General features: G+C 44.9%; 1 protein-coding gene across 1 annotated transcript; it reads left to right on the top strand.

Annotated features, from left to right (window-relative positions):
- The first annotated feature begins 1,235 nt into the window (after positions 1-1,235).
- Positions 1,236-22,846, top strand: TMPRSS3 (transmembrane serine protease 3). Its single transcript, XM_030233959.2, has 13 exons — positions 1,236-2,117; positions 3,453-3,597; positions 5,199-5,309; positions 6,187-6,303; positions 7,603-7,726; positions 8,712-8,837; positions 9,497-9,540; positions 11,483-11,648; positions 13,951-14,120; positions 15,544-15,639; positions 16,766-16,908; positions 18,024-18,176; positions 21,099-22,846. The coding sequence occupies exons 1-13, from the start codon at positions 2,100-2,102 to the stop codon at positions 21,117-21,119; spliced, it is 1,434 nt and encodes a 477-aa protein (XP_030089819.1). The 5' UTR covers positions 1,236-2,099; the 3' UTR covers positions 21,120-22,846.
- Positions 22,847-25,966: the final 3,120 nt, after the last annotated feature.

The following is a 25,966-nucleotide window of genomic DNA, read 5'->3' on the forward strand; positions in this document are numbered from 1 at the left end:
GCACCTCTGAATTTTTGTCGTAGGGTGGCTGAAAAAGCAGAGGTTTTTCCTATCTGCCCTGGCAGAACAAGGCGAGGAGCCCAAAGGTAACCACCACAGTCAGAGTGGGCTTGCTGAAGGGGCTGAGGTGGAATCTTTTAGCTTTTCACTATAAACTGTCTCCTGAAAGCCACAATGTCCACCTGAGCAGCAACTGCATCGGGGGGAACAAGCGGGGCTGTCCTGCAGCTGGTAGGAAGTTAGTCTGGAGGCCAAAACTTTCCTTTTTGGGCTCAGTTTTCAAGTCCTCCTGCCCATATAATATGTGACTCCTGCTTTGGTCTTCTCAGCCAAAGGCAATGAGCAACCAAACCATGGAAGATTAAACCCAATGTCCTATCCAGACATCACACCCTGAGGCTGAGCTTGGAGCAGCTCAGGGTGGAAGAAGGGAGAAGAACTTTTCCTTTCCAGTGGTGCCAGTCCCACTGTGGGAGCCTTTGCAGAGCTGCCCTGGCTGGTCTCCTTCTAGCATGGCCAGAGTGGGTAAATTGGTTGGAGACAGTTTTTTCTGTCCTTATTGCAGGTACCAGTGTTCCCTCTGGAGGACAGGACACCTCACCCCATGGACTGAAATGATCACCTGAGCTGCTGGTCGCCTGAAATGAGCCCTCATGTCTTCCCCACTTTGGCTGAAGTTCTCCTTGGGACACCTGGCCAGCTTGAGCTGGCTCTCCAGCCATTTGGAGAACCATCAGAACTATCTGAAGCCTGGTGGGGAGAGTGTCCCCATTTCCAGAGAAGGCTGCTGAAAGTGTGACACAGGAGATGATGAAGGATTCTTGATGTCACGGCTTAAGTTAACAGGATCATGAGTGTCACTGTCATATTTTCTGGAAAAATCTCTTTGCCAGGATTTCTTCTCCTGGGAAGCTGAAAAGCGTCAGAGTAAAATGAAAACAATAATTATCTGATTACTTCTCCTGTGTTTTGCTGCTTTAGAATATGGCTGGAGATTGTTTATCCAACATGTGAATTGGTTTTTACTTAATGACCAATCACCATCAGCTGTGTTGGGACTCTGGAGAGTCGTGAGTTTTCATTAGTACCTTGTTAAGTCTTCAGTAGTAAGTATCCTTTCTCTATTCTTTAGTATAGTTTTCGTATAGCATAATATCATATCATATCATATCATATCATATCATATCGTTATAAATTAACCTTCTAAGAACATGAAGTCAGATTCATCATTTCCTTCCTGCCACAGGGGACCCCGAAAATACCACACATGAGGTGGTGTCCTCTCCTTTGGAAGTGCCAGTCTCCATTGTGCACAGAAACGGGACTGAAGAGCTTCTCTCATCTCAGCCATATTCCAGGGAGATGGGTTTTACCATGGAAAATTTCATATCCTCCCTGGCCTCTCAGGAGCCTTGTTACACTTACACTCCTGTGGCTTTTTGCATCATCCTTCCTTCTCCTCCTTCCCGCCATCCTTCCCTTTGTCAGGAATCTCTCTTCTAAATGAAAACAACCCAGCCAAACCATTACTACTCTCGAGCATTCCTTGCAGCTGAATGTACATTTCCATTTCCTAAATCCCAGAGTACAACCGAGTTGATCCTTCAGCAACGTGAGACGCTGCTTTTTCACAAACCCTCTGCCGGCACACAGCGAAGGCTAAACCCAGCGAAGGAGGAGCAAGGTGAGTCTGGGAGATCAGAGATGAAGAGATGAAGAGATGAAGAGATGAAGCCCCGGGGCTGCTGCTCCCTGCCACCCCCAGCTCTTGTTGTTCAGGGCGTCGCTTTTGGCGGAGAACGAGCGAGCGCTCACGTGGCGTTGGCGGGGCTCCTTTGCTGTGGGTTTATGGGAAGGTTTGTAGATCCCACAGTGTTGCCTGGTGTTTTTCAGCTAATTAAACAGCGTGCTGCATTTTTATCTGCCCCTTGCCGTAGCCATGCCATCCAGGGCCACCCGATACCCCTCTCCAGGTTGGGTTACACGGGCTGTGGCCTTGATGCAGCGCGCAGCGGCCGGCTGGAAACCCTCCCCGAGCAGAGAGGCTCAGCAGACTCTGAGTTTGATAATGAAGAAGGAAAACAGTTTTGCTTTTAACTATGACTTCTCAGGAAGAGGTGAGTGAAGCTTTGGGAGCATGTGATAGCCTCGGAATAAGCAAAATGTCAGTGTTTGCCTTGCATGTAATTTAGTTCACAATGCTGTTTTGTTTCCTGATGGGCAAATTATGCACCAGCTAGAAGTCTTTTTGGTTTTAATATTTAACAATCATGCTGGCAGATTCTCTACAAAGTTTAGTTTATGTTCAATGAAATCTAGGTGAAATTTTACCAAATGAAAGAAATGAATGAAATGAAATGAAAGAAATAATGAAATAAACCTTTATTGCTGAAAGGTGAAAAAATTCTCCAGCATATTTTCCATTATAGATATATCACAGATAAAACATATATTCTTTGCCTAAAATGTGTCACTGTCAGCATTTTCTGGGACTGACTCTGCAAACATGCTGCTTTTACAGCTCACCAGCTCCACTGTCTTTAACAAACCTGGACCTATTTCACATCATTCTGAGATCAAAAATCTGATTCTTTTTGCCATTGTGCAGAACCAGAGTCAGAAATTAGCATTTCAAATCTATTTGCCCCAAATTCTAGTGCAGCTAACTTTATTTTTTTCTCCTGTACAGTAAGTCATCAAAAGTCTACTGGAGTAAAATTGCCCTGAATGAGGATCCTGTCAGGTGCTGTGCTGCTGTCCTATACATTTTAGTGTTTCTCTTGTTTTCTATTGCAATTGTAGAGCAGGGGATGGATTCACAGCCCCAGTGTGAGTTATTAAAAGTTACTCTGGTGCTTAGACAAATCTGAACAAAAATTAACCTCAGGAGTTTGCTGGTAAATTAATCATAAGTGCTTCTCTCATGAAAATTAGGTACATAACAATGTATTGTTATTGTCCAGCTCTGAGGTCCCCAGCACAGGAAGGACATGGACCTTACTGGAGTGAGGCCAGAGAAGGCCAGAGAGATGCTCAGAGGGCTGGAGCACCTCTGCTGTGAGGAAAGGCTGAGAGAGTCGGTGTTGCTCATCCTGGAGAAGAGAAGGCTCCAGACAGACCTTGTTGTGGCCTTCCAGTACTCAAAGGGGCTGCAAGAAGGTTTAGATGAGATGTTAGGAAGAAATTCTTCACTGTGAGTATGGTGAGGCCCTGGCAACAGAGTGCCCAGAGAATTTCTGGGTGCCCCTGGATCCCTGGAAGTGTCCAAGGCCAGGCTGGACAGGGCTTGGAGCAGCCTGAGATAATGGAAGGTGTCCCTGCCCATGGCAGAGGGTGGACAAACTTTAAGGTCCTTACAGCTCAAACCACTGTGACTCTGTGACAATCTGTGACATTATAATGATTATTATCTTTCTTTTTTCTTTTTTTTTTTTCCTCTCCTGTTGAGCCAGGTTCAAGAGACAAATCCCACTACTGGAAGTCTTGAAATCATCTCCGTTACAGAAGATGAACCGCCAGTACCACAAATTCAGTTTACCTTCAAAAGATTTTTCTTCATACCACAAGCAAGAGTGGACCCGAGTGCAGATGGATCTGGTAGGACAATCCCCAGCCCTCTGGCCTTTGGCTCCCAGTGGCCACTGAGTGCCAAGCTGTGCTTGCCCACCCAGAGCAAGCAATCACACCGAGGAGGAGGAGGAAACACGAGCTCCCTCCCCCAGGTGTGAGGTTTGCCAGCTCAGTGATGTGATGACATCTTGTGTCCACTTGCACACATAAGCATTTTTCACTGCCAGATTATTCACACAGAAGCAAATGTTTCCCCACGCTTTCCAGACACATTTTTGAATGGTTTGTTTGAAATGTTGCCAACCTGGAAATTGGTCCATCAAAGAACCTGAATATGCAATGCAGCAGCCTTGGAGGATTAGCATGTCTGTTTGCTGCTTCCCATTGGTTTCAAAATAACCATGGGCTCCAACAGAGCCAGGCTGAGCTTCCAGAGTGAAAATAGAGCAATTTAATTTTCTGGTCCATTAGCTGCTACAGCTGTCTAAGATTTTTGGCATTCCAGACACCAACTCCATTGCCAAAACCAGTTACTCAGCTGCTCCTGAGAGTCTGAGGAAGCTGGGATTTACCTGGAAAGTCCAGAAACCCTTAGAGACACTCCTAGACACTCCTTATCCTTGACTGATTGTATCTGCCAATCTCAATTATAAAGCCTGAGGAACGGGGAAGTGAAGAGCTGTATGAACTCAAATTAAAGACAAGGTTCTGTCAGTTCCCTTTGCACTCCTGACCCAGCTGTGTTTGCTATTTCCCCACAGTTTGTCCCTTGTATATCAGAATACATTTGAGACAAGTGAATCACTCCTTATTTTCAGCAGAATCTCTTGTTATCTTCCAGACTGGCAATATCACTAAGCAGAGGTCAGCTCTGGAGGTCAGTGCTTGGTAAACAGATCCAGTTCATGAAATGTATCCTGCAATAACTACTGATTTATATTTTAACTTCAGATGCATCTTTTTGGACTTGATAACTCAAGACTCAGCCTCGTGCCATCACTCAGTTCTATTCTTGCCTTTATAGCAAAACTTTGAACAAATCACTTTTTCACAGTTTTTGAGATTAGGTAGAGGAATAGTGATCCTTATTTTTTTAATTTTTTTTTTGCAAATTTAGCTTTCAATAATTTTCAGTTAACCTTGCTTCCAAGTCCAAAGGGACCCATGAATTTCCTCCTTCTTTCTTGACCTTCTATTTATGAGCTGCACACAGGTTTGATTGCACAGACAGAAGAGGTCTGATTTTCATTTTTATCCCAGGACTCAAGTTTTCAGCAGAGGTGCTCATATGCTTGAAAAGCTCCCAGTGTGAGGTAGCCCATGAAAATGAAAATTTGGAGCTCACATTGCTGATTGCATTGAGGACAGGCCGGGTGCTCTGCAGGGGCACAACTCAGACCCTCCCAGGGCAAATGCTCAAGGAGTGTCTGAGAGCAGCAGGACCCCCAAAGCACTTGGAACCTTCTCATTCCCTGAAAGTGCAAATCTAAATCCCTTCAGGTGAGGTCAGCCCAGGAAGCATACCCAGGAGTTATTGATGAAATCTAGTTTAATGTTAGATAGATCATTTTGATTGCCAGCTCAGCTGGTGTAACCTCACAGAAGCTTTCCCTCTGTCTTTTTTCCAGGAGATATTGAACCACCTTCAATGTGCCATGCTCTTGTCTCCCTAAAATACTTCCCATATATCTGTGGTTTATTCCTTGCAGTAATCCTAGCAGTTGCCATTGGTCTGGGTGGTGAGTACCATTAGTTATTTATTAAGTTCTCACTTAGCCATTCAAATGCTGAATTTTTCATGAGCCTTTTACTGAGAATGGAATTAAACTGCTACTGTGGCTTGTTTGTGGAAGTAAAAAATCTTGTTGAGGTGATGGCTTTAAATTTTATTTACATGTAGGGATAAAATAGGTCTGGCACTCCTGAGTGGATTGGTGTAATATTTACACCACTGGGGAACCTGCAGCTTCAGGAAACCTTTCTCCAGTAAAATTTTGTCAGCTTCCTTCAGACAATGAGCTGAGTTTAGAAACTGGGGGTAAAAAGGCTCCTGTGGGTAGCCCACACCATATTTCTGTCTTGTGATTCACTTCTCTAAGTTTGATTTCAAAGAATTAAAGAACTTTCCCCTATCAAAACCAACTTCTATAAAGGAAAAGAAGATGCAGAATGAGTTTAGTTGTGGCTGGGAAGTGTGACCTGCCCAGGTGCAGAGGTTGTTGTGCCTCCACACCTGGAATAGGGAGGCTGAGGCATCCCCCTGGGGAGAGCAAGCACTGGATGTGTTTTCCAAGGGTCTCCCAGATTTCCTGCTCAGGGTTTGAGGCACCAGGCAGGAACTCACCCTCGAGTGAAACCTAAACTGTGCAGAGGGAGCTGGGAAGGAGGCAGCACACAGAGCAAGGCTGACTCCTCCTACTAATAAATGTCATTACTAATAAATGAGTTTTAGCAGCACCACGTAGCTACCTCCAGGTTGTATTTCAAAAGTTCCTGGAGTACAGGAGCTGGCTTTTCCTTAGCAAGACTGAAATCTGGACAGATACTGGAATGCAGAAGTGTTAAATTAAAACCCAAGTGTGTTTTCATTGCCCTGTGTTCTTTCATTGCTTTTAGTCCAGTACAACTGCATTGGGAAGTTTCGCTGCCGTTCATCCTTTAAGTGCATCCAGAAATCAGCCAGGTGCAATGGTGTCTTCAACTGTAAAGAAGGGGAGGATGAGTACAGATGTGGTAATTTAATTTTGGTTATAAATCCCTCCTACCTCCTCCTGTAGAACTGGCAAGTTATCAAGGAATACTTGTTGTAAAGAGTTTGGGTGAGACCAGAAAGACAGAGACCAATGGAATACCTAAATCACCACTTCAGAGGAACAACCTCTCTGAGGTACTGATTTACAGCTTATGAAAAATCTAACTGCTTCTTAGATAAATGTGATGATTGCTGAATGTTGTTACTGCCATTTTTGATCATTTTCTCCATTAGAATCCCAGTGCTTTTTGACTGCTCACATTTCCTCTGCCTGCAGGGTGTAACCCCACTACCTTACGGTGTGTAAATACAAAATACTCTGAATTCACTGGCACTCCATTGTGCTGTGTCAGTTCTGAAGATTGCAAAATCCTGGTGTCATCTTAAAGGATGTGGGAATGGGAGAAGTCAGCCTTTTATGCATTCAGTGCTGCAGAATTTGCTGCTTCACCTGTGAAGTGTGTAACTTATTTCTGAGTTTCTCTCTGTGGTGGTATTGGGAATCACAGGGATATTTAAATGGTACTTCCATGTCCTGTGCTATGGAAGGTGACCGTGGTGTCCACAGCCCCTGGAGGGAAAGGACTCTAATTTTAATAAACACAATAACTGGGTTTTAGCTCAGTGCACTTGTAATCCTGGCTCCTGTACCTACAGCTAAGGAGGCAGCACAGCTTTCCATCTGTGCAATAGGAGGAGTGACAAGAACCACAAGGTTTTGGCCCCAGCTAACCTTGCACAATGTGTTCAGCATTTGGAGAGCTAACCCCAGGAAGGCTCAAGGTGTCAGTGGAGCCAAGGGCAACACCTCTGTTTCTCCTGTCTTCCTTTGCAATTCCAGAACACTGGAATGGTGGGCACGTGTGGGAAAGCCCTGCTCAGCAGTGACCAGGTGCATGGCCTCCCTTCTCCCTCACAGATGTGCCCTTTCCCAGGTCCAGGACAGCTGGGCACATGTGCATCCACCTCTCTGACACAGGAGGTGCCCACCACCTTCATCCCTTACCCTGACCGCGGTTTTCCTCAGGGCAAAGCATCTGCAGCTCCAGCTCACTGCAATCAGACTTGCTTAAAGCTCACTGCAGGGCCAGGCAGCCTCCCCCACCTGTATTAGAGCTGGCATTCCCATCAGCAAAGATTTTTTTCCTGTAGCTGTCCTAGCTCAGAGTACCTTAAAACACAGACTCCACAGTGGTGCCTTGGCACTGTCACCTGCCTGTTGTGTGCCTGGTGTTCATCCCTACAGCTCACTGAGGCTTTTCTTGTCCTGAATCCCAAAGTCAGGCTGAGTGGGAAGAGGGCAGTGCTGCAGGTGTTCACCTTCGGCTCCTGGCGCACCGTCTGCTCCGACGACTGGAGGGCAGAGTATGGCAACAGCACCTGCAGGCACCTGGGCTTCTCAAGGTAGGACCACCTCCATTTGGCATTTTGAACAAGCTCTGAGGTCTTTGGTCTTTCTAATGAAGCCTTGTGTTAATTTGTGCCTTAAAAATGATGTAACAATCCACCTTTGTGAGTCACAAGGTTGAGGAGATTTGAGATGATGGACTTGTACATGGCAAGTGCCTTTTATTACTGCTATAAATCCTGCATGATGGCTAAAGAGAATGGCTTGGCTGAATCTTCCCTGTGATGCAGGTGCCCAAATCCTATTTGTCACTCTAGTAGCCTGATAGAGAGGCACTAAAAACATGAGCAGTTTCTGCTTCTTTTACTTCCCCTGTAGGTAAATTGTATACACAGTAATGTAATGACATCTGATAGGATTTAAGGTCCACCTCATAATTAGAGAAGAACACGGCATGGCAGTTCTTGCTGGCTTGATCTCATTCCTGAAAAAGCACCATTTCTTTCACAAACTTTCATGAAACTGAGAAAGATTCGAAGTCATGATTTGGCATGATGCTCTGTTACTTCTTACCATAGCATCATTCTGATTTCTGTTATAGTTAGCAGCATGAAGCTGCTTTGAATAAATTCTTGTTGCCTTTAGTATAAAATACATCTCAATTTTTCAACAAAGAAGAGAAGAAAAAACTAAAAATTATTCATCCTCCCTGGTGCAGAATATAACTATAGAAAAAAGAGACAATGAGCTTGTAAGTGGCTCAGGAAATGTGCCAGCCACTTACAATGAAAAGCTTCATTGTAATATTACAATTAAAATTTATTTTCTCTGCCAGTTAAATACATCTCAGCACGTGTGGCTTCCATACATGATTATGTCAAAAACACATGCACGTGGTAAGGAGCATAGGGGGAGGAAATAATTACTTTTATCGAATGCCAGAATCTGATTATTGTGGTTTTCATTAGCAGAACTGGTGAATTATTTAAGCAGCTTGCTGCAATGCTGTCTGGGGAAGCTGTGTTTATGGTTTATTTGCAGTTATGTGAGTTCAGGTTACCTGCCCGTGGATGCAGTTGAAAAACAGTTCCAGAGACATTTCGTGTCCCTCAGCCACTGGTTCTCAGCAGATCAAGTGACATCCCTGCACAATGCCACCAACCTCAGGTATGCCTCAGCTGCTGCAGGAAGACAACAATCAACAGAAGTGGAATGATTGATTGTTTGGGATTGTTGCTGTTTTTCAGGCACTTTGTGTTTGGTGGTGTTACACATGCTAGACTGAGGTTCAGCAGCAGTCTTGCTGGAATAGAAACTGAGTCTGATCCAGGACCCATTAAAATCAGCAAGGGCTTTCAAATGAGCTGTTTGAGATGACTGTTTGTCCCATGATGCCATTTTCACAAATGGATAGGCACCAGGCACTGCTGTTTTTCCATTATGAAGAAGTTTGTTTCAGTTTGCAGATCCTTACACATTTCCCAGAGGGTTTATGAACCCTTTATGGTGCATTTACTCCTCCTGACAAATGCTGGTTTTTTAGTTACCTTCCAGCGAGAAGGGAGCAATGGAACCAAGGAGATTTCAGATGTCCCCTGGTGGAAGAGTGAACCCCTCCTCAGGGTCTGCAGCCTCCTGATGGTGGCCAAGCTCCCAACTTCAGTATTCCAGTTAAAGGCCCTGATTAGATTGGATGAGTTCATGCCTTGTACCTCTTTCAGTATATGAGTTACTTATATTTGTGTGCACAGGAAAATGATATAATGTTGAAAAAAGCCAAGGTATTTGTGAATTGGGACTAATGCTGCATTGTCTTCTCATCTCAGGGAGGAATGCACTTCTGGCAATGTGATCATCTTAAAGTGTTTGGGTAAGAATCAGAAAAAGTGAAAATAAAAGCAGAAACTCTCCTTCCTTATCCACTGCATGGCAAGAGTTGGGAGCAGCTGTGTACTCAGGGCATATTATACTATCAGTTTATCACACCAAAGAAAAATTGTATTTTTATTGTAAAATTTGAAAGAATTTCAGAAAGTGAAAATAGGCTGGGAGGGCAGATTGGGAGCATCAGATAGCAGGAGCATTTCAGTGAGAATCCAGCAGGAGTGTGTATTTAAGGACTGTGTGTTGAGTCCATGGACTCACACCATAATTCCAAGTCTTTGGCATCTTGGCAGGAAAAGGGAAATTCTGCCTTGATGGAATTTCCATCCCACACCTCTCCATGCAGCCTAGTTTTCAGATTGAGATACAAAAAATCAAAATACAACAGCAAAATCACCATGAGGGGAGAGGAGATGCTTGAGCCTGCCTGTGTGGGACCCTGAGGATGAAGGAGAGCAGAGCAGGGGGGCTTTACAGCTCAGCTGTGTGGTATTTGCTGGGTTTCCAGTATGAAGGAGGAATTGAGAATCTGACTCCATGTTCTCAGAAGGTTAATTTATTGTTTTATGTTATTATATTATATTAAAGAATGCTATACTAAAACTATACTAAAGAATAGAGAAAGGATACAGACAGAGGGCTTAACAAGAATGATTATGAAAAACTCATGACTGACTCCTCAGAGTCTGACACAGCTGATGGTGATTGGTCATTAAGTAAAAACAATTCACATGAAATTAATCAAACAATGACCAACTGGTCAACATGTGGTCTGGTAAACAATGTCCAGACCACATTCCAAAGCAGCAAACACAGGAGTAGCAAATGAGATAATATTGTTTTTTCTCTGAGGTTTCTCAGAGGAGGGAGGACCCAGGAGAAGAAATCCTGGCGAAGGAACTTTTCAGAAAATATGACAGTGACACAGCTGAGCACTGCACCTGCAGGGAAGGGAGAGACATGGACCCCATAAACCCCGGACCATGAGTGACCTGCAGGGATGGGAGGGAGGAGGAGAAACCCTTGGGATGTGGCCTCGGGGATGGGGTGGGGATGCTCCAGCTGCAGAGACCTCCCACCCTCAGCAAGGCTGGGATGAAGTTTATTAAGTCTAAGTGCTGAGTTCTACGTTTTGGCCACAAAAATCCCCTACACCGTTACAAGCTGGGGATGGTGTGGCTGGACAGTGTCCAGGCACAAAGGGACCTGAGGGTCCTGGCTGACAGCCAGATGAATGAGAGCCAGCAGTGTGCCTTGGTGGCCAGGAAGGCCAATGGCATCCTGGCCTGCATTAGGAATTGTGTGGCCAGCAGGAGCAGGGAGGTCATCCTTCCCCTCTACCTGGCACTGGTGAGACCCCATCCTGAGTGCTGTGTCCAGGTCTGGCCCCTCAGTTTGGGAAGGATGTTGAGATGCTTGAGTGCATCCAGAGGAGGCAACAAGGCTGGTGAGGGGCTTGGAACACAAACCCTGTGAGGAGCGTTTGAAGGAGCTGGGGCTGTTTAGCCTGGAGAAGAGGAGGCTCAGAGGTGACCTTATTGCTCTCTACACCTTCCTGAAGGGAGGTTGCAGAAAGGTGGGGTTGGTCTCTCCCACTGGGCAGCACTGACAGAACCAGAGGACACAGCCTTGAGTTACAGCAGGGAAGGTACAGGTTGGATACCAGGAAAAAAATTTCACAGAAACAATAAAGTACTGGAATGCTCTTCCCAGGGAGGTGGTAGAATCACCATCTCTGGATGTGTTTAAAAAAGACTGGACATGGCACTTGGTGCTGGAGTCTGGTTGAGGTGTTAGGGCATAGGTTGGACTCGATGGTCTTAGAGGTCTCTTCCAGCCTCATTATTCTGTGATTCTGAGAGGGGCTGAATGTGACCCAAACCAGGGCTGTGTTTCCTCTCTGCACTGAAACCTTTTCCTCCTGGCAGCGTGCGGGACTCGGGCCAGCTACGGGCCGCGCATCGTGGGGGGCAACGCGTCGTCACCGCGGCAGTGGCCGTGGCAGGTCAGCCTGCAGTTCCAGGGCCACCACCTGTGCGGGGGCTCGGTCATCACCCCCCTCTGGATCCTCACGGCCGCCCACTGCGTCTACGAGTGAGTGCCCAAACCCCCCTGCCCAAACCCCCTGCTCGGGGGACACTCAGCTTGCTCTTCCAAATGACCCACAGGATGCGCTGCCTCATCCGTGGCTGATGCCTTGGGGTTTTGGCTTTTATGTTTGTCATGTGTTTGTAGTTCTGTAATTCTTCAGTGTGCAGCTCTAAACTCCATTGGTGGAGTTTTGAGTGTTTAGTATTAGTATTATCTGCTGCTTTCTCATTTTGGTCAGAAAAAACAATTCCTCTCCAGGCCTGGGGATCAAGGAGGACACCTGTCCTTTGCTGTCTTGAGCTCCAAGAAATGTAAACCAAAGTGAGGTGGGGGAAAGAGCAAACTTGGGGTAAATGACTTCATTACCTGAAGCTCTAATTGGAATATTAACCCCTGTGAGAAATTATATTCATTTCCGAAATTTGAAAAGGTTTATTAAAACCTTATAAAAAATTACAGCAGAAGACTGAATTAAAAAAAAAGATTATGGGCCAGGGAGCAGAGGACCTTTCCCACCATGTGCTTATCCACACAATGGAGGTTTTGCCTTTTAACCCTTTAGCCCCTCCCAAAGTTCTGCCCATTGACTCCTTCTTCACTGTCCAGTGGTGGAGTTTACTTCCTTTAATCTCAATTAGAGGTCAAGTGCTGCCATAGTAACAAGCTGACCCTCCCAAATGTCCCAAATCCAGGCCACCCCATAATAACAATACAAGGAGGGGGTAAAACATAACTATATAAATCTATAAAACTTCTCTGAACATGTATACATGATATCTGCCTTTTAATTGTGAGAGTCAGCCACCAAATTACTCATCTATCACACCCCAATATGCAAAAGGACCAAACTTGTAAAAATGTGAAAACCCATGACCCATTGTCCATTTTTGGGTGCAGCCTCTGGGGGGCTTTGTCTGGCCTGAATGTACCTAATGCCCCTTCAATAAATATAACTATTTTTTATTCCCTTAATTTTGTCTGCCATCTGTTTTAAGGTAGTCCCCAAAAGGCATCATAGCATTTAAGCTGTTCCTCTCTTTTTTGCATGAGTCTTTATTGAAAAAAAGTTTCCCCAAGAAGTGATCTAAACCCAGGACTCCAGTTCCCAGATCTTCTGGCCACTCCCAGCTCCCCAGGCAAACATCTTAAAACGAGATTTAAGTGCTAGATTTTAGGTATCCCAACCTGCAATTTCTGCAAATTGCACATACAGAATTTGTATTTGGCTTCTCTGATCCCCTGGAGGTCCAAAATAAATTACAGGATTCTTTTCAAGTTGACAGGATCAATCAGTGATGATTACTCACTTGTACTGTGCTTTGTGCCCTTTGCCACTCATTGCTCCTTTCTATGCAGTTGAAGAGGTCTTCAGGTGATAAATAGATGCTAAATAGTTATTTAAACTCTGTGTAATTACAAACACATTTATAATGAGCTGCCTGCTTTTGCAGTCTTGTTTGATGCTAATAGTGCAGGAGCATCTCTTGCTCTTATAAACTCCTGGCCACTTTCACCAAAGACATTTAGACAGCTAAAATGGGATTTGTCTGCCCACTTTTATGCACCTACAACATGGATGCCTTCTTCTGAGTAAGTTCCTGTAGGATGCTTTTATACCCAGCAGAGAGAAGAGATGGGATAGACAAACCCCACTCCTAGTTCCTATTTAGAGCCATGTGTTACCATAAAAATAATTACTTAGGAATTCAGCATTTTAGAACCTTTGTCCTTGACTTTGTCACCCCAACCCAGTTGGCTGTGGTGTGTTTGAAGGGTGATGGGGATGGGAGCTGGCAAGACCACTGCCATCCCTGGAGCCTTTTCCCAGGGGAGTGAGGCCAAAAGGAGAGGAGGAACTCTGGAGGCTGAAGGATGTGCCAGCTCATGAACTGGGGCAGAAAGACCTTCCAGAAGGGAAGCTTCTCCTTGAAAACACCTTGCCACAAGTGCTGCTGAGGTCTGGCTGAGTGCAGGTGTGCCAGGGAACAGCTGTGGGATCTCACAGGAGCACAGACAGCTGGGCTGAAGAAAAACTCTCAGATATTGGTAGTAAGATACATATAATTGCCCTGATAATGTACCAGTGACCCAGTGTCTTACTAAGGTTAGCCACCCACTGTCTTACTAAGATTAGTTTTACATTTTTAAAAATTAGATGCAAAACATGGCCATTATTAATAGAGAGGCAAGCCAGCACAGCAGACTGGAGTTATTTGCCTGTTGTATGTGTAAGCTCAGGGGATAATGAGAAAAACCTGAGGGTTTTCCTGGAGGTCTGACCCTCTCTTCTACCTCTTTGTTCCAGCCTGTACTTGCCGAGCTCATGGAGTGTCCAGGTTGGTTTTGTGACTCAGCAGGACACCCAGGCTCACCCCCATTCAGTGGAAAAAATCATTTACCATCGGAATTATAAACCCAAGACCATGGGGAACGACATAGCCCTGATGAAACTGGCAGCACCTCTTGCTCTCAATGGTAATTTAGCTCTGTGAGCTTGCATTTGACTTCCTCACCTCCCCAGCTAAAACACCCCTGTCCACACAACACCAGCAGAAACCCCCCAGCCTCAGTGTGAGCATCTCCTCTGTGCTCCATGTCCAGGCATGGACAGCAGCAACGTGCTGCAAAATGTTCCCAGTGAACTCTGGTATTGATTTACTGCAGGCATTTATTAATAGGCAAACATTACCTTTATTCTTTCTTAATATTCTTCCTATCTAAAATAAACACCCTGCCTCATTCTGCTTGGAGGTCACAGAGATTTTTATCATGTCCTTTCCATGAGTACTGGGGGATCCAAAAGTGTCCAAAGCTGAAAATCAAGCTTGAATTTCAAAGAGAACAGAAGGCAACTTGAATATATGATTATTTAAATGAAAACTACTTTTATTTTCTTGATAGGATGCTACCTGCAGTTGATACAATGAGTTGAAATAATATGTAATAATATTGTATGAATTGAAATACCTACCAATACCTCCTAATCACTGTGAGCTGGCTGCAAAGGGGAGCTGGTGCTCTTTAACACATGTAGACAGTCATTTTCTAAATCAATTCTCTTGTAATGGTTTAAAATTTCACTTTTAATGAAAATAATTCTCCATTTTATTCTGTTTTGTCTCTCATATTTCTGCTGATTTCTCCTGCTCATGAATAGCTTTGGGAATAAGGAATGTTAAGTGATATTTAAGGAATATTTAAGTGATATTTAAGGAATGAGGAATAGTAGGAAGAAATAGTAAGGAATAGTAGTGGCTCTGCACCTGAGCATGATCCCACTGTGTTCCATGCTGGGGGCTTGATGCCTTGGGCTGGGATCACTGCACTGTGCAGAACAGAACCCCTGGGAGCTGCCCAGTTATATTTTGTATTTCCCCTCCCTTTTCTCAGCGCTAATTTGTCCCTCCAAGCATCAAGCTCTGATTTTATTCCATGAAATTCCATGTCCCAGAGCACAGAGGCACCAAAACTCTGTGAACTGATGGGTGTGAAGCAAAGCATCCAAGAATCTTTTTGCCCTGATCTCAGGGATGTGTACACCCAGCTCCTTGTCTCACCCCAGCAGCCCCAGAGCCTCTGATCTCCCCTTCAGCTGCATTTCTTCTTTGCTCATTCTTCAATTTATTGACCTGCTGATACCTCCTTGTTTTGCTTCATACCCAAAACTCACTGGGCCTACTGTGGGTGGTGTCTCAAACCCTCAGTGTTGCCCACAAGACAAAAAACCTCAGAAAACTGCCAGGCTATTTATGTGGGGAGTGGGTGGTGTTCATCACAAGTTCATTGCAAGCCAAATCTTCAAGTTTTTCTGAGACATATAAACTTTTTTTTGCTAAATTTTGATTCTCTTCTTTCTCCCTCTTTTTTTTTCCCTCTTTTTCTTTTTTTTTAAAAATAGGTCACATTGAACCAATCTGTCTGCCCAATTTTGGTGAACATTTCCCAGCAGGGAAAATGTGCTGGGTATCAGGATGGGGAGCAACTGTGGAAGGAGGTATTTTAAATTGTCTGCTGATGATTTCACTACATGCACACATCTTACATACAGTAAATACAGGATTTGGTTGGGGCACTGTTTAACACTAAATTTTCTGGAATATCTGGAGGGGGAAAGAAAACATGTTACTGAACTTCATGTACAAACTGTACTGCAAAAGTGCTGTGCAAACTCTTATCATAAGGAATGGATGGGCATCCTCTGAAACAGTTGAAAATTACACATATAAGACGTCCCCAGTGTTGTACTCAGCCTCAGTCAAACAGGCTGTGCCCTTTAGAACTCCAAGCATGAGAAGCACAGCATGAATGCAAGAATTAACCACCCCTTTATTTTAGAGAAAGAATATGTGTTATTTTAAGGCAGGCTGGGCGATGTGAAAATTGGATAAAACAAAATCAAAAAGAAAAGGGAATTTTTTTTTCCCATGACTCATGGGTCATGTTAATCAATAATATAAACTGAACCACCTTCAAGTGAAAATGGGTGAATTGTCACCCATTAATTGTTTTTTATCACTCTTCATTCATGTCACTGAACGTGTTCCTGCTATTCAGAGAACAAGAACAGAACATTACCTGACCCACAGATAACAGCCAAAGGTGGGGAGAAAATGAAAGCAAGGTTTGCCACATTAAAAAGCCAGCCCTAAACTGACAATAGGCAGTGTGCAAATACTCCCATTTGTAGAAAGAACCTGTTCAGGCTCTGAATGAAATAAAATAAATATTTATAAATCAGATGTTTGCAGATGATTTGTTGACTAACAGAGCAGGCGATAAATTCAGAACAGGTTTTGGCACTGGTATTGAACACAATGTTCAACAAGCCTTTTGGTTTTTTTAGTGTCATTAATTGTCTAGTTTGAAGTGGAAACACACAAGGTCCAGATTTTATTGTTATTTTATACACTGTGATAATCCACATCTCTACAGAGTGGATAATTGCTGTGTTCTGTAAATGATGAGACACCAAGTTGCCTTACTTTTGTCTTGCCATTTAACCACATTCCTTTCATCCTTCCTTGCCAATTCTTTGTATATAAAGCATTCTCTGTTTATAAATGTAGATTATTTTCAAGGACAGGAAGGTTTTTACTGTTTTTTTTCTGTTTTTTTAACAGGTGACACCTCTGACACCATGAATTATGCAGGTGTTCCTCTGATTTCCAATGCAATTTGCAATCACAGGGATGTCTACGGTGGGATCATAACTTCTTCAATGCTTTGTGCTGGTTTCCTGAAGGGAGGGGTGGACACCTGCCAGGTATGGAAGTTTCCAAACTGCAACTGTGCTCATTGGAAATGGAAAAACATCAGTGATAAGTTATCAGAAGGCACTCCCAGGCTTTTCTTGGGCAAACATCTGGGTTTGTGCCATTTATTCTGCTTACCACAATTATCAATCCCTGACCATGTGCATTCACATGCTACAATTTCCTTTTTATACTTCTTCTCTGAGCCTTATCTGTTACTTCTAAAGCCAAATTTGCTCAAGACATATTTTGCTGCATGTGCTGCAGCACGGTGCCATCCTTTCTCTGCCTTGGCTGTGACCTCTGCCCTGCACTGAATTGCACTTCCCTGCACTGTGAGCAGCCCCAGAGACCTGCAAGGTGCAGAGGAGGCTGGGGAGGAATTCCTAGTGGAAGATGTCCCAGTTCCCAGCAGGGGGCTTGGATCTACACGTACTTCAATTTCCCTTCCAACCCAAATCTATTATTCTGTGAACTTCATGTTTCCAGATTTGCTCCATCCCAATCACACTTAGGACAAAAAAAAAAGCAAAGGTTCCTAGATCTGCATTTCATGCCCTTTTTGCACATAACCTCCCCAAAAAGGCACTTGGCACCAGCTGTGCCCAGGAGACCTGGCCAAAGGCATCGTGCTCAGCACACAGCTCCACGTGACAGGAGGAGCCCTGCTCACCAGGGGGACAGGCTTGTTCCAAATTCCCTTTTTCCAGTTGTTGTGCTGGCTCTGATTCTCACAGGGCAGGAAACTGCCCCAGCAAAGAAGAAATGGGAAGTTTTCAGTACTTAGATGCGAGTCCATTGAGCTGAATCTTCGTAGCAAAGGGCCTGGGAAGGGCTGGAAAAGCAGGCAGGAGCAGGCAGGGCAGGAGGGCAGGTGTGAGCTTGGTGTTGAAACCTTGGGCTAAGCTCAGCTCAATAGCCAGGAGCCAGGGAAAGAAAAATATGGTCTCCTACATGTCTCAAAAATCTCCAAGCCCTGCTGTAATGTGCTTTTCCCAGGACACAGAACAAAGCAGGAACAAGAAATTTTGAATTACTGGACTCAGTCTCTCCCCCTACCTCCCCAAACAGACAATTCCCTCCTTTTCTGGGACACTGACATTTGTTTTAATTCTTTTTCCCTCAGGGAGACAGTGGGGGCCCTTTAGCATGTGAAGATATGAGTGTCTGGAAGCTGGTGGGCACCACCAGCTTTGGAGTGGGCTGTGCAGAGAAGAACAAGCCAGGGGTGTACAGCAGAACCACCTCCTTCCTGGACTGGATCCACGAGCAGATGGAGGTCTGGGCTTGCCCTGCTCGTCCCCTCTGGTTGTCACTTTGTGCCCCACGGGGCTTGGCCCATCTTTGTCAGAGCTGAGCTGGGTTGTACGGACCTGTGAAATTGGAGGGGGGGTTTGGGGGTTGGCAGAGCAGGGGGCTGGGGTTTGGGGAGGGGCTGGGGGCACCCACAGGGGTAGAGAGGAGAGGACAGCACATCCACAGGGGTGGGAATCACAGGGGAGGAGGATGGAACAGAACAGGGAACAGGGAGGTGAGGAAGGGCTGAGTCAGGAGATGGGGGCAAGGAAAGAGATCCTTGGGGAATATATCGTGTACAGTTGTGGTGTCCCCAAAATGGGAAGGGCATGGGAAGGTTGGAGCAAGTCCAGAGGAGGCAGAACATTGCTAAGAGGACTGGAGCACCTCCACAAAGAAGACAGGCTGGGAAAGCTGTGGCTGTTCAGCCAGAAGAGAAGGTTGTGTGGAGACCTCAGAGCACCTTGCAGAGTCTGAAGGGGCTGCAGGGAAGCTGGAGAAGGACTCTTTGTCTGGAACTGCAGTGAGAGGACAAATGGAAAGAGGGGAAATTTAGGTTAGTCAGGAAGAAATTCTTTACTGTGAGGGTGGTGAGGACCTGGCACAGGTTGTCCAGGAAGGTTGTGGATGCCCCATCCCTGGCAGTGTCCAAGGCCAGGTTGGATAGGGCCTGGAGCAGCCTGGGATAGCGGGAGATGCCCCTGCCTGTGGTAGGAGAGGTTGGGATGAGCTGATCTTAGAGATGCCTTCCAACCCTTAACATTCAGTGATTCCCTGACTTGGTTTGAAGCCCTGGGGCTGCTCCAGAGGAGCCTGGGGAGTGGAAACTGAGTGGGCCAAAAAAATTGCAGAGGGAACACGGTGTTGGCTGGAAGGAGAGCAGGGACAGGGAAGTGACACTGCAGCCACCTTCACCTGACCCAGGGGTGACACAGTGACAGGAGAGCAGCTCTGCTGCTGTCAGCACCTCTCCAGTGCTGCCAGAGAGGAGCTGGGTTCAGGCAGCTGAGCACAGACAGGCAGCTCACCCTGGGCTGCATCCCCATGGGGAGGGCTCAGATACCCTGCAAAGGCTCAGGTGGTGCCAAGTGCACTCAGACACCTCAAGTGGCACTAGACAGGGAGTGGTATTTTCTGAGACCCCCGACAAAGAGAGGAAATGATGGATCTGACTCCATGCTCTTAGAAGGCTAATTTATCATTGTATGTTGCTATATTAGATTAAGGAATACGACACTAAACTATACTAAAGAATACAGAAAGGAAACAGACAGAAGGCTAAAAAGATAATAATGAAAAACTTGTGGCTCTCTCCTCCAGAGTCCAACACAGCTTGGCTGTCATTGCCAATAATAAAGACAATTCACCTGTTGGACAAACAATCTCCAACCACATTCCAAAGCACCAAAACACAGGAGAAGCAAATTCCTTTTTCTCTGAGGCTTCTCAGCTTCCCAGGAGAGAAATCCTGGGCAAGGGGATTTTTCCAGAAAATATGTCAGTGACAGACAGGGCAAGTGCAAGGCAGGAGAATCCTCCTGCAGTGCCCTAGGAGGGTTATGGACAGGTAGAGAGCTGTGCAGAGGCTTTTCATTGAGATTTTCCAGTCTTTGTGGCAAAGCCACAGAGTGTGCATCCCTTTCTGCTGCAGCCTTGCCCTGGCAGACAGAGCTGCTGCTCCCACACCCAGCCTGGGGGGATGACATGGGAATAATGCAGGGATAGCAATGCTGCCTTTCCAGCAGCAGCAACCCAGCAATGCAGGCACCTGCTGAAACCACCCCTGTGGCCATCTCACTTGTGAAATATGTGAGACTTCCTCCTCAAACCAAACTGCCAATATCAAACATTCACAGACAGGCAAATTCCCAAAATAAGGTGATGTGTGCAATTTCAGCTCAACCCACCTCTGAATGCTGGATGACACATACTGTTTTCACAACCTGTATTGCACATGATGATTTGAGCTATCACAAGCCTACCTGTCACTCAAAGAAAATGGGAAAACAGGATATTTCTGAGTCTTCAAGACCTGTAATATTACTTCATTTTATTCCCCCTGAATATATCACTGTGATTTATTTGCATATACAATCATTTCAGATTAAGAGCTCACATCCCATGAAATCACAGATCTCCATTACAAAGCAATCAAAGGAGAAAAAAGGTAGATCAAAATCTTTGTTGAGCCAAGGGTAAAATATTGGAATTTTCCAGAGGGACATCCTTCAGATGTAAATTTGTCCTCTAGAAAGGATTTTCAGGTGCAGCATGGAAACTTGGACACTTTTTAATGGACTCTGAAGCAAATCTCAAGAAAGTAGAACTAGTGTGCCTTTGGAAGTGGGGCCAAGGGAATGGCTTGAGCCTGGCAGAGCTGCACTGGGCATAGCCCAGATCAAACTGGAGCAGAGAAGCTTTTCAGCCTTCCAGTGCCTGAGGGAGCCTGAAAGAAGGAGAGAGACTATTGACAAAGGCCTGGAGTGACAGGACAAGGGGCAGTGGCTTCAAACTGACAGAGAGTAGATGTAAATTAGATGTTAGGAATAAATTCTTCCCTGTGAGGGTGCTGAGGCCCTGGCACAGGGTACCCAGAGCAGTTGTGGCTGCCCCTGGATCCCTGGCAGTGCCCAAGGCCAGGCTGGATGGGGCTTGGAGCAGCCAGGGACAGTGGAAGATGTCCCTGCCCACTGCAGGGGGTTGGAATGAGATGATCTTTAAGGTCTCTTCCCACCCAAGCCATTCCATGTTTCTATGATCCCACTGGCAGGATCAGCTCCAGCAGCCCCTCAGTCCCCTCAGAGAACTGAGTGCAGTGAGAAAACCCTTCCAGAGCTCCGTGGGTGCCAACACCAGCCTTTGCAACAGATGCACAAATGGTTTTCTTTGGTTTTCTTTCCCCCAGAGAGAAGAACTGCAGACCTGAGGGAAGTGGCTGTGCTCTGGGCTCCTGAAAACCCACACCACGCTCCAGCCCTGCAGAAGGACCCAGCCCACTCTTCTGGTCACCTGCTCTGAGCCCTGGCCCTTCACAGAGCGCCTTTCACCATTTCTTTTTGTTGCTGGCAGCTGCACTTGATGCAAACTGTTGCACATTCAGCCTGTTTTGGGTGCAAGATGCAGATGGATGATCAGCACATGTGTTTACTGTCAGCTACAGATTTTACATGGAGGGAAAAAGCTAAGACTGATAACCCTGAATGCTGTCACAAACAGTTCTGCAGAAAAAAGACTAGAATAACTATAGATCAGGTTGCTCACTTTTATTTTAGTACTTACCTTCCAAGAAGCAGACCAAAAAAATACCTTTTTCCCTGAAAGTATTCATATAGGTCCACAAGAGGTCTGTGCTCTGTTGCACAGGCAGCAGCAGCTTCCTTTGAATCCAAAAGCAAGCAGGAAGCAGAAGGTTGGCACTTTTGACAAGTATGTTCAACTCTTAGGAAAAATAATCTCTGAATTCAAATGTATTATCATGTGTCTGTGAACAAAGTTCATAAAAATCAAATTCTTCTGTGTTTTCCTGCAGTAAATAGCTCTGAAATGAGCAACAGGTTGTAACTTGACTTGAAAATTCTGAGATTACTGAACTTGAATGGAAGAGGAGCTTCTTTATGCCCTGCTTTCCCTTCTTTTCTCTGCTAATGGGACAATACAGATCCCACACCCTTTGTGCCTCCTAGTGACATCAGTGTGTGGATGGACTGATGCCAGCCAGACAAAGGACAAAATACCTGAATGCTGCTGTGTTTTCCTGATTTCCATTTTAATACAACAGTCTCAGCTATTTTCAGGCTGGAAAATGCCTGATTGTTTGACACTTGCCCTTTGTAAAACTCCCAGGGTGAAAGTTGTCAATTTCAGAATCGATTGTCGAGGATGGCGTGGGCTGAATAATGGATAATATTGTCAGAGCTTTCCAAAATCAGCCAAAATTGATCTTATCATCTGATCAGGTGCTGGTGATCTGCTTGAGATGAGGTTTTGGATGCAGTCTGCATGCTTCTCAATCAGTATTTGCATCACCAGTGGTGCAAGAAAGCGCCGGCAGAATCAGAACTGGATTTTTGCTGCAATGCATCGGGTCAGACCTGAGAGAAAACAGCAAACCCACATGGACTGCCAGCCTCCACTTGGTTCTGTGGATACAAACCTTGATATCACAGGACACTGCTCCAAATTCACCCAGACTGAAGAAACTGCAGTGCAATGGAAACACTTCCCAAGCCTTGCATGTTGTTAAAAAGAAGAGGGAATTGTTATTGCAAAGCTGACACCAAAACTGGAATTAATTTCAACTGACAGAAGCATGACAGAACTACAACAAAGTATGTTGAACCCTTGGATAGTTGAGACATTTTCAGAAGAGTTTTAATGTTTATTGCTTGCTATAATGACATTTTCACAGCCCAACACGGCTGATATTTTAGTATTATCAGCAGTCTGGTGATGAGGGTGCTGCTCTTGGAGCTGACAGTGTTGTAATTTCATATTTCTGAAAGGACACCTGAAAAATTCCTTTAGAACTCTTCTGTTTCTATAAAAAGGCTGTATGATAAGTATCCATTGTGGTCTACTTTTGTATTAAAGAGAAATCCAGTGTAAAATGTGGAAAGCTACTGAAATCTTCCCAACCAGAAGCCACACTGACCCCCAGATCAATGACAGTCACTTATGGATAGAGCCATCCCAGTGAGCCTGCAAATCTTCCTTCATTCTTCCTTCTGATTTCTGCTAGACCCCTTGCTGTGCTGTCTTAATAATGCACAGGCAGGATGTAGAGTCACAGAATCATGGCATGGTTTGGTTTCTAAGGGACCTTACATCATCCAGCTCCAGCCCCCTTGCCACATGAAAGAGTCTCTCCCTACAGCTGGATTCTCCTCCCCCTCCATATGCCATTAACATTCATGCCAGAGGCTTCAAAATAAATATAATCACAATATTAACATATTTCTTTATATAAGCCAGGAGAATATACCTGGGGACTCAGGACATTTGCTGTGGGAAGTGGTTTGTATGGACATGGGCATTGTGTTTTTTCAGAGGTGAGGGACTGATGAACTGGTTATCAGCATTACAGCTGGAATGAGCTGGTGCACAGAAAAGCAACTTTTCAAGGAGTTTTTAAGGCAGGTTACCAAACTTTTCCTTTTCCTTGGCATTTCTTCTCTTCATTCAACAAAAATAATTTTTAACACTGCATGTGCAGGTACAGAGGGCTGCCAAAGCAGGTGGGGCTGAAGGCAGCCCTGGCTTAAGCAATCCTGATTAGGGGTTTCATGGTAAACACTTGGGAGTGTTTAACACCTTTCTATTAGGGGAGTGTCTATTTGGCACCTAATAAAGAGGCTGATGAAACAGCCTGTGCTTTGGGAACTCGGATCACTGGTGTGACACAGGGTTAAATTACAACCACAGTATCCCTTAGGAACACAGCCTGCCTGTGGGCACAGCCTTGCAGCAACATGTCACAGACTGTCAGGAAATTAATCCAATGTTCTCCACATGCTGCACTTTGTCCAGCACGTGTAGAAAAATTACTTTGCCATTCATCATCTCCTCCTGTCACCGTGACAGTTTGGCCAGGAAACTGAGACAAAGCTGGGAAGTTTGGATGAACCACATGTGACTTTTATTCAATATGAAGTTTTTCCAGAGATTCTGAGAAATATCATATGGATGAAGTCTCCTTTGGCCAATCCAAAATATGGTTTCTTTCCACTTTGGATGTACAAATAAGCAGGGAATTTCTGTAAAGAGTCAGAGATAAGCATAAAAATGAGAGCCTAAGTTTGGTGTCTGAGGAGGGCAAAGTGCCTTCTAAGGGGTGATGTGGTATTTTTTGGGGTTCCTCGTGGCAGGAGGAAGGATGAATCTGACTCTATGTTTTTAGAAGGCTTATATTGAGATATGATGATATGATATGATATGATATGATGCTATACTAAAACTATACTAAAGAATAGAGAAAGAATACTTACAGAAGTCTTAACAAGATAATAATGTAAAACCTGTGACTCTCTCCAGAGCCTTGACACAGCTGGCTGTGATTGGTCATTAAGTAAAAACAATTCACAAGAAACCAATCCAACAATAACCAGTTAGCAAACAATGTCTAAACTACATTCTAAAGCATCAAAACAGAGGAGAAGCAATCAGATAATTATTGTTTTCATTTTTCTCTGAGGCTTCTCAGCTTCCCAGGAGAAGCAATCCTGGCAAAGGGATTTTTCAGAAAATATGTCAGTGACAGGGTGACATGCATTTAATTTCCATTTAACTTGCATTTGAGCTGCTTTTAATACATCCTGCACCAGGGGCATCCCAGCACAGAGGTGGAGATCTGCCCAGCTCTGCTCTTAGGGCAAGATTCAAGCAAGTCTGTAAATGCAAATTTAAGAACTGCACATTAAGCTTAAAACAAAATTAGATCTGGCTCTTCCCTTCTTAGAGTGCCTCCAGTACCAAAACAAAGCAGGTTGAAAGCTTTCACTCTAAGGGCTGCACTGTGCATCCTGCTGATGCTGCTTCCAGCCTGGCTGGATCCCTGAAAGGTGCACGCACTCCAGCATCTCTGGGAGTGCAGCACTGTTTAAGACTTGCAGGCCAAATTTATTTCCTCTAACAAAAAGCCCTGTGAGAAGCAGTATCAGAGTTGTGGGCACCAAGAGCCCCAGATTACATAAAGCACAGTAAGAAAGGAGCTTACCTGGTGTGTTTGACTTTAGGGAAGGTACAAGGAAGTGTTTCTTATCTGGGCTGAAAGAGCACATTTGATCATTGCCTCTAATCTCTCTTTTGATGTGTTTAACACCAGCAGAGGCTTCCAAGTTTGTTTTGTTGCTTTTGTCACACTTTGTTTTCTCTCTGGTGGAGCTCCAGCCCCAGCAGAGGACAGCAGGTTGTGGCCCCAGCATTAACACCAGGTATATGAGTAAGTTTTTGAGTAGTTTGCATCATTTTTGGCAAGGGAGAGGTAAAAAAGGCACCCAATCTTATGGGTTCTCAAAATACAACCAGACCAGTATTTCCTGATCAAAAGAAAACTGACTCCATCACCAGTTTATTTCCCTGAAGAGAGATTTAATAGTCTGAGCAATGCAATTGTAAAGAGCAATGAGCAAGAGGAAAAAAGATTATTGATTTCCCCACCTCCTAATGCTGGAGTGTATTTACTCAAGGTAAATGCAGGCACAGGGCTGGCAGCTGAGACAGGAGCCTGGCCTTGCCTCGGGCACCCAGGTCAGAGCTCTGCTCTGAGGCTGCCAGCCATAAATTTGTCCCCCTGGAGCTTTCAGGTGAGACAGGGAAGGCAGAGAGGGAGAGGAAACTGAGAAGGGAAAAGAACAAGAATGCTTTGAAGCACCACAACATGAAGCACTTAGAGGCAATAATTTGCGCTTAAAATCACCAGTAAATCACAATTCCTTCCTACAGGTTTCCCACTGTTTGAAGGGCATTTTGCATAGGGGGGTCAAGTGGAAAGGGAGTTTTAGATCCTTTTCCTACCACTCCATGTGTCATTTATTTGGTCACCTTTACTCTAAGCAGCATTATCTCTGTCAGAAACAAATTTTAAATGCTCATAATCATATGAAGCCCTCGGCAGATGGCAGCATACAGCAAAACTTTGCCTCCATCCTCTGTTGAAAAATAAATAAATAACCTGACCAGTTCATGCCCAACCACCAGCAGTGGATAATGCAAATGCAGCCACAGCACTTGTCACATTTTTGGCAGTTTGAGGGGAGGTTGCTGAGGATTTGGAGC

This window comes from Serinus canaria, chromosome 1 (genome assembly GCF_022539315.1).
Source record: "Serinus canaria isolate serCan28SL12 chromosome 1, serCan2020, whole genome shotgun sequence".
Taxonomy (NCBI): Eukaryota; Metazoa; Chordata; class Aves; order Passeriformes; family Fringillidae; genus Serinus; species Serinus canaria.